The sequence below is a fragment of the Candoia aspera genome, chromosome 2 (genome assembly GCF_035149785.1).
Source record: "Candoia aspera isolate rCanAsp1 chromosome 2, rCanAsp1.hap2, whole genome shotgun sequence".
In the NCBI taxonomy this organism is placed as follows: Eukaryota; Metazoa; Chordata; class Lepidosauria; order Squamata; family Boidae; genus Candoia; species Candoia aspera.
In genome coordinates this window covers 41867907-41882120 of record NC_086154.1, presented here as the reverse complement: position 1 = coordinate 41882120, position 14214 = coordinate 41867907, and the positions used below count along the sequence as shown (strand labels likewise).

Here is a 14214-nt window from a genome sequence, read left to right as displayed (position 1 = left end):
CCACACATCTTCAAGTTGCCCAGGTTGAGAAACGTTGGACTAGTCCACCAAGCAGGGTTAAAAAAAAATTACAGTACCGTAAAGGCAAAAGAGCGGTGATTAAGCACCTAACCCGGAAGCTGGACGTCACACGAGTATCTATTCTCGCGGCTCTATATACTCCGCTAGGCGGGCTTGATATAAACTCTCGCGAGAAGAGGGGGCTGCCTTTGAAAAATGGCGGATGAGGTGGATCAGGTGGGTTGAGCGCCGGGTCGGGGGACTGTTGGCCGCTGAATCTTCCAAGGATTTGATTCTGTTGCGGTGGAAAGTGTGGCAAGCCTGGGGGATGGCTAGCTGCAGCTTCAGTTTCCAGCTCTGGCATCTGCTTTGAGTTTCGCGAAGCCTCAGCAACAACTTCTGGTTGGGCGTTGGTGTTTCATTCATCAACCTGCCTCTCAGGGTTTATTTATTTAATCGATTTATATGGCCGCCCATCTCAAATACATAACTCTTGCTTTAAGCTGCGTCGGTTTCCTTTTCCAAGTCTTGTCCCTTCTTCAACAGAGATACATACATAATAAGATAATATGAGTTTTGCAGTGGATGGAATGCTAGTTAATGGTTCTGATCAAATGCCTTAAACCAGTGTTTCTTAAAGTGTGGGGTCCCCCAAGACCCTCCCAGGGGTTAGCAAAATCAAAATTATTTGCCAGCCTATGTTGAAAAATAATACAGTATTAAAATCCCATCAAACAATTGTGAGAAGTGGCAGTGAATGCATCAGTTTTAATTTTTAATATGATAAATAGTAATAAATATAACCCATGCAAACAAAAGTTATTTTGGGGTCCACCATAATTTTTAAAAGTGGGAAGGGGTTCTGAGGGAAAAAAGTGTAAGAAACTCTGCATTAAACCAATCCATTCTCCATTCCTTTATTGATCCTTTAAAATTTGAGCTTCACCTGGATTAAACCCAACAAGCACTTTTTTCCATAGTGGGCACCACTAGTGTGTGGCTGTGATCTGGGTGCACATATTAGTGTGAGCTCTGGCTGTTGTATTCCTTTTGTGTTAAAGAATGTTATAATTTACCTCTTTGTTGAAGAGAATGGCAAGTTGCTACAGATACAGAAATGATGTGTATAAATAAGAAAGCTTACCCTGTATTTTATCTAAGAGGCTCAGTTGTATGAGCATATCCTTTATATGTAACTTTTTAATGATTTTATAGCTTTTTAGCTATTGTAGTTAGCAACCTTTTTTCAATATTGGAAAAATAAAAATATAAACTTGGACTATAAAACATTTTTTAAAAAGCGTATGGCCATATAGTCTTTGTTTGGGATTGGCTAGTGTTATGGTTAAAGTAAAATTTAAATGTATGTAATAGCTTTATTTGAAGCACATTGGCTCAAACTGTGTCGGCAAAATATAATCATTATAGCACTTGATAAAATAGATTGGGTCTTTCTAGTGAAATGCACATCCAACCTTCTGTTTAACAAAGGAGAGGTGGTATATGAATATACCAGGTAAAACAATTATCTATATGGTCTTCAAAGACTTGCTAGGCTGAGAGAAGAAGCAGTATAAATTTTCTCTAATTTTACTTACATTTTTCTGTTGGTCCAGTCATTACAAGTGAGCTCTTACCCCTCTGAAAGCTGATAAAAATTCACAGAATCTTAGATTATGTTAGAAGCTATAACTGATTTGCTTCTCATCTGATTTCAGTAGGCATTAGTAGTTATCAGATTACTTTGGGGGAGAGATGATTACTAGTAGCCAACATTTACTATTTATAACTCGGGTTTCTTTGTTAAAATATATATCACTATAATTTTTTAAAATATATTTTATAGCAACAAACCACAAACACTGTAGAAGAGCCTTTGGATCTCATCAGGCTTAGTCTTGATGAACGGATTTATGTGAAAATGAGGAACGACCGAGAACTTCGAGGCAGGTTACATGTAAGTAAAATTACATGGGGGGGGGCTGAAATTTTAAAGCAGAGTTGTACAATTTCTTTCAGCACAAGGATTGCAACAGATTTTATGGTCTCTATTGAGAACCACACTCCAAGCACAAGTATAGCCAGGGCCCATTTGCAAGTGGCTCTGAAGGGGTGAAATGCATCTACCAGGCTTAGCTCACCTGTTTTGCTGCACTTTTGTACTTCTGCTTTAAAGATTATTTTTTTCTTAAGAGTAAAACAAATTAGGAGCAATGCTCCTTCAGTAGTAGGTGATTGTGGAGAAAAACTAGTGTTAAGTTATAATTTAACCATGGTTTGTTATACAAGCAAAAATCCAGTCAGTTGATCAAAGTAGTGGTAGCTTGTTTAGCTTGTTTCTGATTTCTACTTTCCTTTCTAAATCTGTTTTTGTGTTATATCTCTGGATTGGTTGGAGGTTTGATATGAGCACAAACAAACTAGTGATAAGTTAAAAAACATATACAAACCTTGAATCTTCGTTTTTAAATCCACAGCTTTACACCACAGCTGCAATTAGTTAGCAAAACAATTAGGGTTTCAAATTATGGTTTATTAGTGATCTGTATGCATAGTGATATGTATTGTGCTCTACCAAAAACAAATTAATCACAGTTTTTCATTGGGTAAGCTGGTACTTATGCTTTTCTCAGGCAAATGCATCAATCATGCTTTGTTTTATTTTTTTTAAAAAAAACTGAACTACTTCAGCTGGTTTTAAAAGCAAGATATAATGGTTTTTGTTTATTGAAAGGTTAAAGTTTCTTTAGAAAAATAGTAGCATTATACATGGGATGGAGGACTACTTTGGAGACTCAAATGTTGGCCCTCAGTATTATTTCAATGTTGTGGAGAAAGAGCTGAAAGTATATTCCCTTAATCTACACTGCATAACTAGAGAAACCTTTCACAAGGTGATAGAGGTTACCCTCTTTATCTGCAGTTTCATAATGTGTAATTTTGCATATCCACATTTTTGGCACATAGTTGAAGGATAATTTGGGGGGTGTTTTTGTATATTTTATGCATACATAAAACATAAAACAGTAAAGTACATTTTTGCATGGTCTTATCTGTGGTTGTTAGAGTGGATTGCCTGTTCCCTGCTCCAAATAGCAAGAGCCATCTTTGTGAATGCACAGTAAATTACAGAAATAGGTTTTCTGTTCACTGAGTTATAATAACAGCAACTAGTCAGTGAATATTGTTCAGAACTGTCCAGTGTGTGAACAGAAGGATGCTCTTCACTTAGTGTCCTGCTTACGAGCTTTTCATTAAAGTTCGGATGGCTGTGTTGTGTGCACAGAATATTTATTTCAGTATATATTTAAAAATCCTACCAAGAGGAAACATAGTATAAAAAATTAGAAAAACGAAAAAAGAATAGAAAAGAGTTTTACAAACTGAAAATTAAAATTTTGAGGTATCATTAGATCAGTACTGCATATTAAAGTTTCTTGTATTAATTTGAGATTTCAAAACCATTATTAAGATCAAGTCCATATTCAATAATTAACTAAAGTGCTCAGTATAATTAGTCAGAAGTCAGAACAACCTATTAACAAAAGTATCTGTCAAATACTACTATTCTTTAGCAATTCAAACAGAGGCCATTATATTAAATCCTTACGTTGAGCAACCCAAACTTTGGATGTAGTACATGTCCCGATGTAGAATTATAATCCATAAATGGTTTCCAAGTTGAATTAAAATTCTGTGCCAAACTTGTTTTTCAAATATGAAATTATATTTGACTTAGATGCGTACTACCACAACTTAGTTTGCCCTCTCTTTAGAGGGAATTATGTGTGATTTCCAGTAAAAGGTACAAAGAGTCCTGACAGCTGTTATAAGAGCCATCTTAGTATAGTTTTAGGGATCTAAGGTTTGATAATGTTCAACAGAAAAATAGCTGGCAGGAAAGAGAATTCAACATTTAACATTTGTTTCATTCTGTAATAAACCCATCTTCCAGAATTGTTGGGTTTTATACACCAATATAAAAGAAAAATCAGCCTGAGTATTGCATTTCCAACAATTATGCATAGAATGTAACCACAGAAATCAGTTTGGAGTATGCATGATAATCAGTTAGGTTGAGCATTTCCATTTTTATCCAAACTGGAAAAAAGCGGAAGCAAATTACTATATATTAAAGCTGGGATTTTTAATTCTTTCCCATATGGGGGAGATGGGCAGTGATAAAAATATGATAAATAAATATTTGTGCCACATAAATGATGCCATCAGAACAATATTTATAAGCCTGTTTCACTTTCAAAGGCATATGACCAGCATTTAAATATGATTTTGGGTGATGTTGAAGAGACTGTGACAACAATAGAAATTGATGAAGAAACTTACGAAGAAATTTATAAGGTAAGAATTTCTAATGTTTTTAAACGCTTAATGTTTCAAATATTAGAAGTGCGAAGGTGCATAAATTTAAATGCTATCTTACTCTTTGCTAATCAGATCGGTGTTTTGTTTTGACCTGAATTGTATTATACAGTGTTGGATGAAAGATTAATATGGTTAGTATTCATTGTGCAAATAAATTTAAACTGAATAATCTTACTTCCAGAATGTATGAATTCAAGGCACTTTAAGCAGAACTATTTTTGTATTTGTTTTGTATTCTTGAATATAGCCTAAGACTTGCTGCCTTTTCCCTCCACAGTCTACCAAGAGGAATATTCCAATGCTGTTTGTCAGAGGGGATGGCGTTGTATTGGTTGCTCCTCCACTGCGGGTTGGCTGATGTTGCAGGTTGCTCCTTCCCTGTGGATTACTGGACTTCCGAGACAATAGTTCCTGCACCCCTTAAATATTAGGACTATCCAATATTTCACAGGAGAGTTCCCAATCTTGATTATGTATTGCAGAAGCTTGTTTATTTGGCAAATAGGAGTCCTCCACCTCTTGGGGCAATTAAATCAACTTCATCAAATCAGTGGATTTTCTTGTTTAGTTAATACCTGTGGTCCATGATGTACTTTTTAAAATAAATCCGTTCACTTGTTTTGTATATGTGTATCAATACTCTTCATGCTCATTACAGTTTAGTGTAGTGTATATGTATCAATATTTTGGGGTAAATTTTAGTCTGCTGTCAGTTAAAGTTCATAGGCAAAATGCATATCTTAGAAGCATTTGAAAAAAATCATAAATGTCATCAAATTTGATTTATATTTAAATGAAAAATAGCCACAAAAGGCCAATCCAGTAACATCTGGCTTAAGAAAGGGAACATTTTAAAAAATCCAGAATATTTAGGAATTACTCAGCTCACTATTCATATGAATACAATATTCGTATGTGTATAAGAAGTATTGTTAGTGAAATTACAACGTAGTTAATCAACTTAGGAAAATAAAGCTGACATTAGAAAATAGAATTTTTTCTCCAAGTGAAGAAAAAAATGCACAAAAGAAATATGGAATGAAAAAAATTAGGGAGCATATTGCTATAAAGACTAAATACAAAACGAATACGTAAATATAATTGGCTAAAATGCCATGTGGTGATCCAGACAAGTTAGAGGAAAGCAAAAGGATGAGACTGTAGAGAAGCTGAGTCATCTGTGTCTGTTTTCACTGCACATAATGGAGGATAAGTACTCAGTGCTTAAACAGATTTTGTTTTCAGGAAGTAGAATTTGAAAAAATTGAAAAATAGCGACAAAGGTTAAATTTTTTATGTTAACTATAGATGTGCAAAATCTACTCTGGAGCAAGTCAGTCCTGGTATTTAGGTGGTCAATTTTCTGGAAGGTAGTAATAAATACAATCTATATGCAGTTTGCAGTGTTCAGGACATAGTCTCCCTTCAAAGAGGCTTACTTCATTTAGAATACTACAGTCTGGTTTAGAGGATTAATTTCTAAAAACTTACAGAGCACCCAAAATAATGGACTCAGCATGGTCTAGAGGAGAAGCAGGACACTGTTCTCAAAAAACTTATGCTTTGCACTTAGCTAACGTGCAAAACTGACAGTCCAGATGGTATTTATCTGAATATTCTGAAATACCTCAGGTGAAAATGTATCTAATAAAATAGAACTCAACTTTCCAACCTATAGTTCTTTGAGGATATGCAGTGTATTTAACATCAGTTTCTAGAAAGGAATTCATGGGAATCCAGGGAACAATACACCAATTTAATGTTATCTATACTAGTTTAATAATTGTTTTTTATCAATTTAAAATGATCAGGCATTTTAGAAGTATTTTGCTGGAATATAAATTGAAGGCAATTCCTACAATCTCTTGCTAAATTTCAGAGTTTTTGAGGATGCAAATAATTGTATGGGTGAAACTATATTGGTTGACATTCTTTACTTGCAGTTTCAAATATCTTTTGTTAGTTGCCTGCAGATTCAGCAGCCATGCGAGAGGTCATGTTATAGACTGGTAACTAGTTAAATAACAAAGTGGTAGGAATAAATGTTAAGGTTTTGAAGTGGAGCAATGCCATTTGCACCCATGTGTAATTCAGGAACAATGTTCTAGAGAGCTCTGGGATGTTTGGTTCCTTCTCTGAACCATGCTGTTCCAGAAATAAATCCTCAGAAGCAGTTCAGGGTCTCCTGGATAAAATAAGCCTGGTTTGGGGCCAGACGCATCAAACCACTTCTAGTTCAGAGGATTTACTGTCAGAAATTGCCCAACTGTCCTTAGAATGGTATGGCCTGGAGGAAGTTAACACAGTCCAGATGGGGAATGGCATGCTTCTGGATTGGTGAACTTTGCAGTAATTTGCGTTGGAGCTGGTGTCTTTAAATTTGTTCACAATATATTTGGCCTGAACACTGAGCTGTCCACATCTGCTAATGAATTCAACTTGCTTATGACGACTGAGGCAAAGTGGTTACTAAAGAGTTCCAAAAGAATGTATCCAAAGCAGAGAGAGAGGCATTACCATGGCAAATGCGGTTTAGTATATACAAGCGTACACTGATACACATTTGTGCAATTGCTAACTGCATATATATATTAGCAGCTGACAGTAACTAACCAAAGAAGTGCTGAAATGGTATAAAAATCAGCTGCTGATTATATGTTTTCTAGATAGGCCAGAAACCTCTATTCCTAATAATTAATTTATGAAATTAATACCCTGTGTTGTTTTTCTCTAAACTGGAGTATATATTTAGGTAAATGGAATGAGCTGTAGTGAGCTTGAGAGAACTCAGGAGTCCTTGACCCACTCCGGACAACAGCTGTTACTGTGATAACGTACATATAAATATAAATTTAATACATTATCGGCCAGAGAATGGAACAAACAGCATGCTGAGCATCGGTCTCCAATGAGTTATCATAACAGGTTTTTCAAAGCAAATCGCTACACTGTTCCATGGCTTTATCTCTTTTTGATTTTCATTTGGTGCTGCTTTGCCTGTTGCTGCAAGAAACTCCTCTCCATGCTGCTGAAGCCTAGGGTTTGGAGTTGCTGCTTCCTAGATTAAATTGGTGTCCCATAGAAGGCAGGCCCTGTAGTGTTTCCTACTGAATTGGCCTGTGGGGGTAAATTAAGCTGCTGCTTTTTGTATAATGCCAACCTAGCAGTTTGAAAACATGCCAATGTGAATAGATTAATAGGTACCGCTTCGGCGGGCAGGTAACGGCATTCCGTTCAGTCATGCCGGCCACATGACCACAGAAGTGTCTTCAGACAACGCCGGCTCTTTGGCTTTGAAACGGAGATGAGCACCGCCCCCTAGAGTCGGACACAACTGGACTTAATGTCAAGGGAAACCTTTACCTTTACTTTTTGTATAATGTAGCAGAACATATCATGAATTCCCATTTCAAAGAGCAGAGCTGTCTTATCTGATTAGGATTCAATGAACCTTTGAAAAATAAGCAAAAGGTTGGAGCTTATCTTCTTGAATTTTTCTCACTGTTTTTGCCAAGGGCTAGACCAGTGCTTGTTGGCTGTATATATGATGCATGGTAATCGATGCAACATCATCTTTGAGTTTATCTCAGTAATCATCAAGATGCAAAAATGCATCTAGAAAATGCATCTGCGATAAATGCTTGCCAAGTATCTCGTTGGTGTCCTTTATGGGCATTGCACTGTTCTAAAGAAATAAACTTTGCATCTACATTAATCAGCTTCTAAAGTGAATTTATTTGAAAGGTACACTGTCCCCCTTCCACAGTAACTTATTTTTAAAATGGGAGACTATATTAGTAAATTCCTTGAGAATGCAACCATCAAGACAAATGAGGTTTGTGTTCATTTAATCTTTGGGGAGGGGGACTCATCTTAAAATTCTAGTAAATAGGGTACAGCTAGATTTTCTCATTCCCCCAGAGAGAAAAGGCTATTCACAAGTTTTTAAAGTTTCAACTTCTGTCTGGACTGGATCAGAGAATCAACTACCATAATAAAATCTTTTGCTGAATTTTGATGCTGCCACAGATCCTGTGTGGCTTAGATATATAACATTATATTGAAAATGTGTTCATATATAAACTGTCAGTAATTTTTAGTTGAAAAAAATATGCCTTAATATTAGTTTAGAGTGGTCACTGGAGCCAAGATTGTAGAGTAATAATTGTGTTAGTGTCAAAGTGGGAAAAATTGAGTTTCAATTACTTTTTGGCTATAAAACTCAAAATGAGTGATCATGGGGTAGTAACTCCTATCTTTTAGGAAGTTCCATAAGGGATGTGTGAGGGACACATGGGATTTTATATAAATATAGATAAAGGCATAAATATTGGAGGAGGGAAGCACTGAATATAAACAGTCTAGGCATCCATTTCTGGCATCATCAGTAAAAAGGATTGATGGTAAGACTGTTGCCATGCATTTAAAAGTTTTGAGTCAACTAACTATAGGACATAACTATATAGCAATTGGAGCAATGAGCCCCAGACAGATTGGTGGTGACTGGGGGCCCTGCTCTGGGGGTCGTGGGCTTCTCAGTGCCTGCATGTAATGTTGAGCTAGGGATTCTGCTTGTATATTGCCTACCTTGCTGTATGGCAGAATCCCTGAGCTCCTGGAGTTCATGACAAGGCTGCATTTGGTGTATCCCCAGCTTATAGTGCTAGAGGACTTCAATTTCCATGCCTTGTGGTGGTGGTTCAGGACCATTCATGGCCTCCCTTGCAATCATTGGCTTATCCCAAATAACCTCTGACTCGTCTCACAACAGGCAATCAGACTGTAGCTGATAATGTGATCTCGAAATGGAGGAGTTCTTTGCCATGGTCAGATCACTCCCCAGTTCACTTGAGGCTTGTCCCTGTTTCAAACCCCTGTAGGGTAAGAAGACCCATTAAGTAGGTCTTATGGAGCTAAGTGGACTTCCAAAGGGACTAGGGCAGATTCTCAGCAATCTGGGAGGTAGTCCCATTGTGTGCCTGATGCAATTGCAGACCATGACGTGTCTAGAGTGCTTAATGAGATTGTCCTTAAATGGCCTTTTCCTATTTGCTAATCCTAAGGGGCTCATTGAGGAAATGAAATGGCAAAAAAGATTGTTTAGAATGATACTTCCTGTTGAGTCAGTAAGATCTTCCCACAGCCTATTGTGAGATTTCTGGGCAACATTTCACTAATAAAATCCCCCAAATTCACTCATTCAGACTCACATGGGCAGGATCTATGGAGATTACATAGATAGGAAGTTGTGATAGTATCTGGGATACATTTGCATCCTGTGGGTACCAAGGAAGTAGATAGCATGCAGGGCAGTATGCTTATCAGCCTCTTTGCATACCAGAACCTGTCTTGAAACTACCTGGAATTTCCCCTAAATGAAAAGCACATTATTGAATTAGTAGCAAATTACAATATTTGTGGCTGTGTTGAGATTATAATTTAACTATCCTTGGCATGGCCTTTGACTTTTGACGAAATGTATGTACTTATACAGCCCTACTATACAGCCCAGGGTTCTGTCTCTAGAACAAATCATGTCCTGGGAACAGAGGTACCAGCAGAACACTGCCCGGTTTTCTTCAGAGCTGTGATACTGCAGGTGCTAGCCTCAGCACAGAGCCTCATTTGGATTCTTGGAAGCAATCCTTGGATATTCCAGAACATTGGTTAGTAAAACCCTTGGGAGGCCATGTTTACAAAAACCAATTAACCCTTAAATACCTCATTCAGACAGGAAGCAGGTGCTATTAATCCCACAAGTGTGCCTACATACTCTGGTGTTTGAAATGCTGATGAAAACTAGAACAATACTCAAGTTATTTAGACTCATGGGGAAATTTAATTTTATTATAAGTTTGTGTCCCTATCCAGACTTTGATCTTGTGGTGAATTTGCTTCTGAAGCCGATTTTTGATACTATACAAACATCCTCTGGTGTGGGCTGCTCCATGAAGTCATGAAGAGTTGAAAGCGACTAAATGAATAAACAACAACAACAACAAAACAAACATCCAAATAGCCCTTTTTTATTCTGTAAGTTCTGAGCAATAAGCAAATGCAATTAAGTCAGGTTTGATTTCCGGTGACTGCATGGTCAGATGCTTGTCATCTGGACCTGCCTCTATTGGTAGTAGTAGTGGTAATAATAATAATAATAATAATGATTTATTAAATTTATATGCACCCAACTCACAGTGACTCTGGGCAGTTTACTAATTGTTAAAAACATTAAAAATGTTTAAAAACAAATAACAATATAAAAATGAAAAAAGAAACAAGATGACAAAGAAAAACCCAGATGGGAACAAGGGAAAGAAAGAAAAGGGGTATCAATTGTCCTCACCAAAGACCTGCAGTCCTTCCAAGGATACTCCAATAAAGTATTTGATCCTGTCTATCCACTGTATTTACTGTTTTCCCTTTTTCCCCTTCTTTCATCCTGGCCAGTCATAATAATTCTTTCTAGTTCATCTTGTCAGATCACATGCCCAAAGAATATCTTTAGAATACAGTCCACCTTCTTTTTCTTAAGGTCTCAGACCAGAAAGATAGGTAGGTTACATTAAGACATGCCCTCAGGTATGAAGTTTTACATACACTATCATCTACAGCAGGGGTCAGCAAACTATGGCCTGTGGGGCAAATCTGGCTCACCACCTGTTTCTGTACAGCCCACAAACAAAGAATGGGCAAGCAGGCAGCAGATCACCAGGCCCAAGCCTCAGCTGAGCAACCAGGGCTAGGACAGGGGCAGGGGGCCATGCCATATTTCTGGGGGGCCACAGTCTTTATACGATAACAGTTTAGATTAATAAACAGTGCGGACAGTAAAGTACCTTTCCCCAGCTAACAGCGACTATGAAGGGGATCACAGAAGTAAATGAAGGTCAGAGAACCCCTGATCTAGAGTTCCAGAGTCCTTGTGAATAGTCATGAGAAACATGATATTCCCTGGAGAAATCCTGGGATGACGACCTTTGATACCTGCTCAGGAGTAATGGTGGAGAGCTAGGGTTTTAAAAAAATAATACCGTCCAGCAGTAAAGTTTCAGTTTAAGGAACAGTCATTTTGTTTTTAGCCTGAGCACTTGTGATAGTGGAAATAATATTACTTTGTTGTGTTTCAATCAAGAGGCCAGTTGTTGCAGGGCCTTTTCCCTCATTTCCAGTATCTTTGCTTTATACCTTTTGTATAAAGGTATGTGTATGCTTTTTTTAAGTACATAAAGGGTATCACATTTCTGTTTAGCACTTATAAAAGCTTTATATAATTCTGACGTAAGTTCTTTTCCATCCTTATTTTTTTTCCAATTGTTCTTTTAAAAAATTCTTATATTTATTTTTCCATGAAACATAAGCAATAATTATGTGCTATCAGGTCAGCACTGACTGTTAGCAACCACATAACTAGACTTTCTTCAGGATGATCAGTCTGAAGATCAGCCAGATCCTTCACATGTCCCAAAGATGCACCCATTGCTGCTGTAACTGAATTTACCCATCTTGCTGCTGGTTTTCCATTTCTTCTGTTTCCTACCACCTTTCCCAGCATTATGGACATCTCAAGGCAGCTGGGTCTTTCCATAATGTGTCTAAAATACGACAGTTTGAACTCTCCATTTGTGTCTTGAGTGAGAACTCTGGATTGATTTGTTCTATGATCCATTTGTTTGCTTTCTTGACTATCATGGTGATAGAAGATTTTACATATATAGAACTTAAATACGAATATATTTCATTTTCATATATTTTATATGTAGTGTTCATATATTAGAGACCTTTGCACTTGTATTATGGCCCTGAAGCTGTGTTGTATTTCCTAGAAGAATTTTGTTGACTTTCTTACTCTTCCATTCTAGCAGGCCTTGATAGATAGCTGTGTGGATAGAAACAAGATAAGGTGTACATTCCAAGGATAGCTTCTCCAGAGGAAAGGCATTGTTTAATAATGGTCAAGGCTCCCTAGCAAGGATAGAATGTTAAGATAAGAGTAAAGGAAGGAAATTCCTAATATGGAATGAGGTTAAGGTGGAGTATGGGTAACTGAGTAAGGGGTGGTATTCTGAAGGAGGGGTTGAATGGAATGTATATAATGTGCTGTAAGAAGGGGGTCCTGCGTGGCCGCCCACCTAACAGTTTGATGTCATTGCTTTTGCTCTTGGGTGAAGAATAAAGAACTTAATTTCATGCCACTGCCTGTTTCTTTGGTCCCAACTCAGAAATGAACCTGATAAGGAAATATAAAAAAATTCTAACAATTCTCCAATACCAGAATTCAGAAGAGTCATATACTCTTTCTGTCCTGCTTCTTCAAAGTCCACCTTTTGCATCAATAGAGTATCTCGGGGACAACCTTTGCTTGCATGACTCTAACCTTTGTAGATGTCAGCCCTGTAAGCCCTACAAGGTGGACCGGCCAGAAACTGACTCTACAGGATGTCTAGAACTATAGTTTATTGAGGTAAGTTTTAGTAACAGAATCTTGCCTAAGTTTTCCCATCCCTTCCTCTTATACCCCAGAGAGTCAGGGAGGAGCCAGTCTGAATCTCTTTCTAATACTTCCACTTCTCATCCCCCCAGGCTTAACACATCTTCTGCAGCTGTTGTTGTTCTAATGGCTTTTGGATGCATTCTCCAAGGTCATCTCTGTGGCACCCTACACTAGGTGTAAACCCATCAAGGCATCTGAGTATCTTTTCCAAGGTCTTAATTGATACCCTCTCAAAAGCTAGTCTGTGGCGTATTTCTTGATTCCTGGTTCCTTTGCTATTAATAGTGGATCCTTCAAAACAGAAGCTATCCACCAGTTCAATGTCTTCATTGTGAATTGTGAGGCTGGTTGCTGTACCTGTTGACATTCATTTGGCCTTCTTTGTATTTAATCATAGTGCCCGTTTTTCTCATTGTGCTAAAGCTTGCAGATTGTTTACATTTTCAGTTTCTAATGGTCTCTGAAGTGATACATTTCTCTGAAGTGGTCTGCAGCATTAATATTAGCTTTGGTACCATATTTAACCAGGCTTGCTGCTTGCAAGGGTATTCTCTTTTCTATGCTAAATCTTCTGATCACAGTGTTACAATAACATCGTATCTCAAAAACAGGAAGATATTTTTCTTGCCAAATAGTGCACTGATTTTGAAATATATTTGACAAAACCGTTATTACTTTAGTATATTATAGCATGTGAAGAATTTGAGAGTGGGTTTTTAACAAATGAGAAAATTACTTTGATCATATAAAAGTAATAGCTTGTGAAATTTCAAGCAATGACTATTGAGATATTTTTCATATTAAGATTTATCGGGAAATAGTCCTGAATCAATCATCTTATTTTAAGCCTTGCATATTTCAGTGATGATCTCTCTGCGTAGATACGAATAACAATCTTCATCTGAGAAAATAACTGAGTTTTCAGAAGATGAAGGAATTAAATAGGGTTAAATGGAAAAGTCCTACTGATTGTTAAATACTGTAGTAACTTGAGCATTCGCTTTGAGTTCTTTTGCAATGCATGGCTTTACCCACAAGATGGCAATGTTGAATAAAGTTGGCAAAAAATAATTGGAGTGTCTTAGTTTGAAGTTCAGTGGGCTATATACTTGATTAAGTTGAAATGCAAGGCAAAACTCAAGCAAGATCTGCGGGTTGCAACTTCTGTCTAATATATTTTCAGATACAGCTTTGGAATTCACTCCAGGTTGTGTAGGAGGTGAGTGAAAGCTCCAGTATGAAGAACATGAATGGAATCCAGTTTCAGCTGTGTTCTGAAATCCTTGGTGGCAACTGGTGGCAAGCCCAAGTACCATGGCATGGGTATTGTTCCAGGCTAC

The 14214-nt window shown here is 37.3% G+C and overlaps 1 protein-coding gene across 1 annotated transcript; it reads left to right on the top strand.

Moving 5' to 3' along the window:
* The first annotated feature begins 178 nt into the window (after window positions 1-178).
* Window positions 179-5008, top strand: LSM3 (LSM3 homolog, U6 small nuclear RNA and mRNA degradation associated). The gene is made up of 4 exons (XM_063296424.1): window positions 179-237; window positions 1847-1957; window positions 4264-4359; window positions 4661-5008. Exons 1-4 carry the CDS (start codon window positions 217-219, stop codon window positions 4739-4741), a joined length of 309 nt encoding a protein of 102 aa, XP_063152494.1. The 5' UTR covers window positions 179-216; the 3' UTR covers window positions 4742-5008.
* The last annotated feature ends 9206 nt before the right edge of the window (window positions 5009-14214 follow it).

Bases quoted from the DNA above. Each gene is read 5' to 3' on its own strand.
- LSM3 (XM_063296424.1), top strand. From the start codon at position 217: ATGGCGGATGAGGTGGATCAG. The intron at 238-1,846 runs GTGGGTTGAGCG...TATATTTTATAG, and splicing joins TGGCGGATGAGGTGGATCAG to CAACAAACCACAAACACTGT. The intron at 4,360-4,660 runs GTAAGAATTTCT...TTCCCTCCACAG, and splicing joins CTTACGAAGAAATTTATAAG to TCTACCAAGAGGAATATTCC.